General features: G+C 40.8%; 2 protein-coding genes across 2 annotated transcripts in view; one reads left to right on the top strand and one right to left on the bottom strand.

Annotated features, from left to right (window-relative positions):
• Positions 1-207: 207 nt before the first annotated feature.
• On the top strand, positions 208-4,164 carry g6pc1a.1 (glucose-6-phosphatase catalytic subunit 1a, tandem duplicate 1). The gene is made up of 5 exons (XM_084740852.1): positions 208-568; positions 1,761-1,870; positions 2,814-2,919; positions 3,019-3,134; positions 3,275-4,164. The coding sequence occupies exons 1-5, from the start codon at positions 351-353 to the stop codon at positions 3,781-3,783; spliced, it is 1,059 nt and encodes a 352-aa protein (XP_084596978.1). The 5' UTR covers positions 208-350; the 3' UTR covers positions 3,784-4,164.
• Positions 4,165-7,871: 3,707 nt separating this feature from the next.
• Positions 7,872-7,887, bottom strand: part of psme3 (proteasome activator subunit 3) — a 6,116-nt gene continuing 6,100 nt past the window's right edge. The window contains exon 10 of the mRNA XM_084740995.1: positions 7,872-7,887. This exon is cut by the window's right edge and continues 411 nt beyond it. The gene's annotated coding sequence lies outside the window, so the exon portion shown is untranslated.

Below are 7,887 nucleotides of genomic sequence, written 5' to 3'. Positions count from 1 at the left end.
TCCAATGAGTCAGACGACTTAAGTCCAGTCTAGACTCTGCTTAGAGATAAGATCATATCCAAGTCTACTTATGTTACACTCCAGATCAAAACTGACCACAAGTCCATTTTATAAATGAGGTCCCTGATCTGTCCAGCTGACTTCTGTACCGATGGATTTGAGCGTTGACCGGGGCCTCGGGGGTGTAAAGGTTAAGGAACCTGTCTGCACTGTCCGAAAGACAAACAAATGTGCTACAGCCTTGAGTAAAGTCCAGTGAGACTTGCACAGAGGCAGACCAGAAGGGACAAAAAAAAGGGACCAAACACCCCAGATTGAGTGCCTCGTCCTCAGGCAGACGTTGTGATATCATGGATCTTCTCCACAGCTGGGGGGTCGAGCTGACCGTCTATCTGCAGACCAGATACAGCAGCTACGAGGGCTTGTTCAGCCTGGCGTCCACGGTGGCCGACCTGCACACCACCTTCTTCTGCTTCTTCCCCGTCTGGTTCCACCTGCGGAGGGACACGGGGCTCCGGCTCATCTGGGTGGCCGTGCTCGGGGACTGGCTCAACTTGGTCCTGAAATGGTAACCAGCACAGGGGGAGAAAGTACACACATCCTGTACTCTGGTATAAGTACAGATACTTGAGTAAAAAAAAAAAAGTCTCTGGTAAAAGTAGAAGCACTGAACTTATTTACTGCAATAAAAGTGAAAAAGTTCAGGCTCTGAAATGGACTCAAAGTATAAAAGTCGTCTTCTGAAAGACATTTCTACTGACTGGTTCTGCTCAAAGTCTCCTTGTCTTTCTGATTCATCTTGTCACATATACTATGTTGTTTTTTGTTTTGTTATTATGTTTTGTTTGGTTGTCTTTTTGTGTTGTTGTGTCTTTTACGTCAATTTTCGTCTTGTTATGTGTTTTACGTTGTTTTTCATCTGGTTAAATCTTTTTTGTTTTGCTGGGTCTTTTGTGTCTTGTTACATCTTTTATGTTCATTTTCGTCTTGTTAGTTTTTTATCTTGTTACGTCTTTTAGGTCATCTTTTTCTTGTTACGTATATTTTCCCTCTTGTTAGGTATTTTACATTGTCCTTGGTCTTGTCTTTTTTGTCTTGCTGTCTCTTTTTTGTCTTGTCATGATTTTGTTTTGGTTTTTTTTGTCTGGTTGGGTTTTTTTATGTTGTTTTTTGTCTTATGTCTTCTTCTTGGTACTTCTTACTGCATTTTTCCATCATTAGATCATTTTTAGTCTTGTTACGTCTTTTTGTCTTGTTACATTCACGTTGTTCTTTTGACTTGTTTTTCTTGTTACTGTCTTTAATGTAATTTCTATCATTTTTCGTCTTGTTACGTCTTTTATGTGCATTTTTTTTCTTATGTCTTTTTCACCTTGTTATGTCTTTTTCGTCTCGCCATGCTTGACAATACACTGATGAAACACAGAAGAAGCATCTTCTCTACACACTTTTGTTCCATCCATTTAGTTTTGATGTTGGGAAGGTGGGGCGCAAGGATGCAAACTAAAAATAATCAATAATTAATTAATTAAAACTAAAGTAACAATCCTGTTTTGAAAATGTATGGAGTAGAAAGTACAGATATTTGTGTTCAAGTGTTGGAGTAAAAGTGAAAAGTTGTACTGTACTTAAGCACAGTAACAACGTTTTTGTACTTAGTTACTTCCCACGCCTGGTAACCAGTCTAACGTCAGTTCAAACACATGGCGACAGAATCAGAGAGCGGCTGTATTTTGAGTTTCTTGGTGTTTCCGTGGCAGGGTTCTGTTCGGGGAGAGGCCGTACTGGTGGGTTCACGAGACCCGGTTTTACGGAGCAGGACCGGCCCCGGCTCTGCAGCAGTTTCCCATCACATGTGAGACTGGACCAGGTAAGTGAAGCAGATCACATGATGGCTGTAACAGACTTATCTGGCACACTGAACTTTCAGCCCAGTTAATACTTCAGTGCATCATAAGAGCAGATAATATTTACAGTGTCTGGCAGGTGCACATGGATTTCATTGAATGAATATCATCTCTAATGTGATAACTTGGTTATAAACACAGAACCTTTGGCCTTTTGTAATGATTTGATTTTTATCTTTTAATCTGTAAAGAGAAATTTCAGTTTGGATCATACAGTGTCTCTTTTTAATGACTGCATGTAGTCCTGTTTTTTATCTGTGTGCATTTACAGTACAGTGGAGGAATGTAACTACATTAGCACAAGCTACTTTATACTCATTAGGCCATTGTTCTGCACCTAATTTTAATTAAGTTTATCAATGCATGACTTGGAGTATTTTTTTTTTCAGGTGATGTTAGTACTTTTAACCTACTTCTGCATATATGTTTTGGGTTTGTCTAAATAATATTTATAGTAATATATATGGTATAGTAATATCTACACATGCAGTAGCATTAAATGTTCATGAAATATGCCATACTTTTTGAAAAACTGTGAGTAACTTTCCGGCTTGCTCCAGAGATGTTCTGTACCAAATTTGGTGACAGTTGCTCAAAATTTGTAGGATGTGTGGCAGGAAAAAACAACCAATTTGGATCAAATTAAAAATGTCAGGAAATTGATGGAGAAGCAAACGGGTGTGGCTTATATGGATAGATTCATCTGGACACACAGAATCCAGTGTCTGAGAGTTACGTTTCAAAAGTTACAGGTCGAAACATAAACTTTGTTATTGTAGCACCAGCATCTGGCTATACTGCACCAAATTTCTACCTGTACACCCCTGTGAGGCTGATCAGATGAACGATTGTCAATTAAAGGACAGATTAGACGATTCAAGAACTTTCACTTTCTGCTCCTTGCAGGAAGTCCCTCAGGTCACGCTATGGGTGCCGCTGGCGTCTGGTACGTGATGGTAACAGCACTGCTGTCCATTGCAACAGAGAAGCGATGCCCGCCTTTATTATACAAGTGAGTCTGTGTTAATACGATCATTAATTTATTTGAAACCTCTGCTGACAAATGAAAGTTCAAACTCTAACCCTTGTGCTCATGTTCACTCTCTGTCAGGTTCCTGCAGATCGGCCTGTGGATGTTGATGGCCTTGGTGGAGCTGGTGGTCTGCATGTCCAGGGTCTACATGGCGGCTCACTTCCCACACCAGGTCGTCGCTGGAGTCATTACAGGTCAGTCTGCCCCCAGACAAAGCATTTTGTACTGATAAAACCTTGTTCTTTGTGAACAGTTGCGGTATATTTGGTCTACCAGGCTTTGCAAACCTGTGCTGGTTGCCGCTGTTTGATGGGCGTCTCTCTTTTTGCGTCAGGTGTTCTCGTAGCTGAGGTCGTCTCACAGCAGAAATGGATCTACAGCGCCAGCATGAGGAAATACTCCATCACGACTCTCCTCTTGACCTCCTTCGCCGTCGGCTTCTACCTCCTGCTCAAAGCTCTGGGCGTGGACCTGCTGTGGACGATGGAGAAAGCCCAGAAGTGGTGCGTGAGGGCGGAGTGGGTCCACCTGGACACCACGCCTTTCGCCAGCCTCCTGCGGAACATGGGAACCCTGTTTGGCCTGGGCTTAGGCGTCCACTCGCCGCTCTACTCAGAGAACAAGAAGAAGAAAACAAGCACCAGCTTCATGACAGGATGTATCGTCGTCTCCTTGTTTCTGCTCCAGCTGTTGGACGGGTGGACATTTTCTGCTGAAAATCTTGTGACTTTCTACTTCCTGTCTTTTGGTAAAAGTGCAGTTGCACTTTTAATCCCGACCACTCTGGTTCCCTGGGTTCTCTGCTGGATTTTCAAAGGGAAGAGAGAAGACAAGAACTTGTGATTCAGGTCCAACTTGATGAAAGTCAGTTATTGGTTTAATTTTCTGCATGTGCGGGCCTGGATATCAGTTCCTTAAAGGAATGTGTACTGTAGTCTGAGATCTTAGAAATGAGGGTTCCAAAAGGGTTCCTCCTAAAGGTCTGAGGGTCCACACAGAACCCTCTGCTTCCAAAGAACCCTTTTTTGAAGAAATGATTTGTCAAGGGTTCTTTAGAAGTCTAAGGGTTGCATTAAGAACCAATTTCATCCACAGAACCTTTTTGGGAACGAAGAGTTTTTCAAGAATCATTAAAATCCTTGAAGAACTTTTCCACTGAGGGTTTGTCAAGGTCTTTTGTATCAGAACCCCCAGATGAATTCTGGATAAAACCCTTGGAATACAAAAAGGTTCTAGTAGAACCCTCTAGGGTTATGTTATAGATGAACCCTTGGAATCTAACAAGGTTATCAGTTTGACCCACTTAATGAGTTCTAGATAAAGCCCTTGGGATATAAACAGGTTCCTGGTAGAACCCCAGGTGAGTTCTAGATAAAACCATTGCAAAATAAAAAGATTATTGGTGGAAGCCCCTGGGTGGATTCTAAATAGAACCCTTAGAATCTCACAAGGTTCTTGGAGGACCCACTTAATGTGATTCTCAGTGGAACACCCTTAGTAGGTTCTTGTTAGCACCCTAAAAGATGGAAAAGTTCTGGATAAAACCTCCAGAGACCATGACACCATAAAAAAGTTCTCTATAGAACTTCTGGGCGAAACCCTTTACAGATGGTTCAAGGTATAACCCTTTATGTTGGGGTCTAGGTAGGTATAACTTTCTGAAATGGTTGTGAGTGGAAACGTTCTACCAGGAACCAAAATGGTTCTCCTATAGGAACAAGCCTTTGTAGATCTAGTTATTTCTCAGAGTGTGTCGAACACTGACTGGCTGACATCCACATAAAAAGTGCAGAAGTTTCCTTTAATGCACAGACATGAAAGTGGTCCTCAAATCAAATTATAGATTTTATTACTTTTGTCTGTATTTGACCTTCAGTGTGGCTCAGTCTTGTCCTCTCTGTCTGTCTCTGTCTCTCTGTACACTTTGCTGAGTACACACAATATATACATGTAATATATATATATATATATACATATATATATATATATACATTATACAGATGTATTTAGCACCTCAGCAAACAGTGCTTTTTCAGCTCAGTTATGAATGATGTCCAATAAAAGCTGTTTTTTAATGATATGCTCATTTTAGAAGTTATTTCAGAAATGCTTCGCTCCCCACCACATTTCTCTGAACGTCTCGGACTGATACTGATTAATTCTGAGTCAGGAACAACCATTAAATATTAACCAGAGCACGCTCCCTTCACTCGGCAGTCCCACACAGTGACACTGCCTTTCAAAAGAGACACGGAGGGTCAAGGGGCAGGATGTGTTACGGTTGACACGTGTGTCCCTTACGGCGTTAAAAAAGTGGTACATTGCTCGGAGGCGACGCATCAAAGGAACTTGGGATGTGTGGCACTGAGATCAGCAGGATTGCAGAGACAGACACTCCTCTACAACTCTGCTACGTAGATCAGAAACCTATTTTGTAATGAGCGCAATTACGTTTCATCTGAAATTGTGATAAAAAAAAAAAACAGCAGGGAAAGGAAGGAAATTTCGCCATTTTGTCTGAGAAATGCCCCGGCGACATTACAGCGCGTTATGAACACGGCGTTAGCTCGTCTGTCAGGGTGCACGCCATGTTTAGACGATGTAGTAGTGTTCAGTGACACGGAAGCTCACGTTCAGCGGTTAAACGCAGCGTTAAACCATAAATTTAGCAAAGTGTGAGTTTGCTAAAGTAACAGTGACCTATCTTTGGCAAGGTTGTAGGCAGGCCAGGGTGGAGGCCGCTTAGAAATGTCCTGTGCTAAAATCCAAAAAAGACCTGATGCTGTTCTTTGGGCCGCCTCAAGGTGTTCACAAGAATGAGATGACCTGAAAACATAACGCCTCCAACCCTAAAAACATAAGAGAATAAAAGTCAAAAAAAGGTTTTTCAAAAATTGTGAATCACAGAGGTCTTTCAGCATTACAGCCATGAATGTGCACGAAAATATGAGTCTGATCGTTCCAGTCACGTTTGACATCAGCTGCAGACAAACATTCACACGGAGGCGATTATGTGATCCCCCTCCAGGTGAGAGGGAAATGTGAGACGCCTTCTGATGACATAATAATCGTGGCCTTGTGACATTTTCCTCCCGCAAATCGCGAGTCTCCTTCTTATCTCCGTGGGGCCCTCTCGGGTCTTTTCTGACGCCTTATCTCACAAAGTCGTATCTATATGGAGCCGCCCTGTATGGACAGGCCGCATTGTGGGACACAGGCAGAGAGGACGAGTCAGACGCCGTAACTGCGTCGGGAACATTGAGCAACACCTCGCTGTTTACATCACTTCATGTTTATGACGGTTGGCTTAAATTGGTTGTTTTTCTCAGTCATGATGTTCGGATCTAATCTTATCTCTGTACCGTCTCTTCAGGAAAAACACAAACATCCACCTGTCAGTCTCAGAGCGAGTCAGATGTTGTGCACATTAGTAGTTGTGTTTCCAATATTTAATTTATTCACTCAGATTTGATCTCACAGCAGACTGAATTTATCATTTTAACAGTCAAGCAGGGATGTGCAGCACTTCATCACCTACCACAGCGCCTGGTTTATAACTACATTTTTTCCCCCTCTACCCTGTAGTGTTATTTGCCCAGATAGAGATAGTTTTGGTGTGAGTTGCAGAGTTTTGGAGATGTCTGTCTTCTCTCCAATATAATCGGACTAAATGGAACTTGGCTTGTGGTGCTCAAAGTGTGAAAAGACACGTTTGAAAAACTCAAAGCAGCATTTCTTTCCAGAAATCATGACCCAGCTCCTCAAGATAATCCACAGGCTTTGCAGTGAAGTTTCATGTAGGAACTATTTTCTTTGTGTGAGAAAGAAAGAAAGAAAGAAAGAAAGAAAGAAAGAAAGAAAGAAAGAAACTACCTAGATGGATGAACGGAACTACAAGCCAGAGGAAAAATGTGCACTTTTGATTTTGGGGTGTAATGTCCCAGTACTTCAATAAATCAGTTACTTTTCAGCATTTGTAAAATGCAACTGAGTACTCGCGTACTCAGCCCTCATCTTTTGTTAATATACAGAAAGAATATGTAGGTAGAGACCACAGTGACATCTGCTGGTCAAGAGGAGACATTGCTACCCAGAGCTTTCTTTAATTCTAACAGGTATTTTTTATAAAATGTTGTATTTTCATTGATTTTATATACTATGTTTTCAACTTTAACTATTTTTATCATCTCAGTTGGTTTTATTTTCCATCTTGTTATGCATTTTATTTTTATCTGTTTTTCTCACTTACTGTTATTGTCTAGTGGTTTTTTATCCATGTGAAGATGCGTTCTACTCAGTTCTCGTCTTTTTGTGTTAATTATGGCATTATATTCCAGTTTTCATGTTCATTCTGTCTTTTTTATGCAAACCACTTGATGCATGTGATTTCTCTGTTCTCATTTCTTGTATGAAAGGTACTATACAAATAAAGTTCATTATTATTACTTTAAAAGAAAGCTGTAGATGTGTGAATGAGCATCTTGAGACGTGCATTAAATTGTATCTGATGTTGTTTTTTTTTTTTTACAAACACAAAAATGCCAAAAAGAAAATCAAAATCTCTTATCAAAAAAAGTTTTATTCAATAGAATCAATGCCTCGACATAAGAGATGCTTTGGTGACTTATGAATTTTCACTGAAAACCAATAAGCCTGTGGACCTAAAACCTGCTTAGTTTTCATATTTGTTACGACTAAACTGTAATGTACAACATTCGGAGATAAAACAAGACAGCTGTTGTGTTGTGTATCCTATGATCGGCCATCCTCCAGATGCAGCAGGAGTCTAACGCTCAAAACAGTTTAGAAAAAAAAAACAAACAAAACAACAAAAACAATGAAACATTCAGTGAGGCAGCGGGCGAGAAAAACAAACCACTCTGTTCTGAATTTTCCTTAAGAGCTATAAATGAAGCAATTTCACAAAGATCTGAGGACGAAATGTTT

Source organism: Lutjanus erythropterus, chromosome 17 (genome assembly GCF_056507025.1).
Source record: "Lutjanus erythropterus isolate fLutEry1 chromosome 17, fLutEry1.hap2, whole genome shotgun sequence".
NCBI classification, from domain to species: domain Eukaryota; kingdom Metazoa; phylum Chordata; class Actinopteri; order Lutjaniformes; family Lutjanidae; genus Lutjanus; species Lutjanus erythropterus.
Note: the sequence above shows the minus strand (reverse complement) of the source record. Positions and strands in the feature narration are given on the sequence as shown.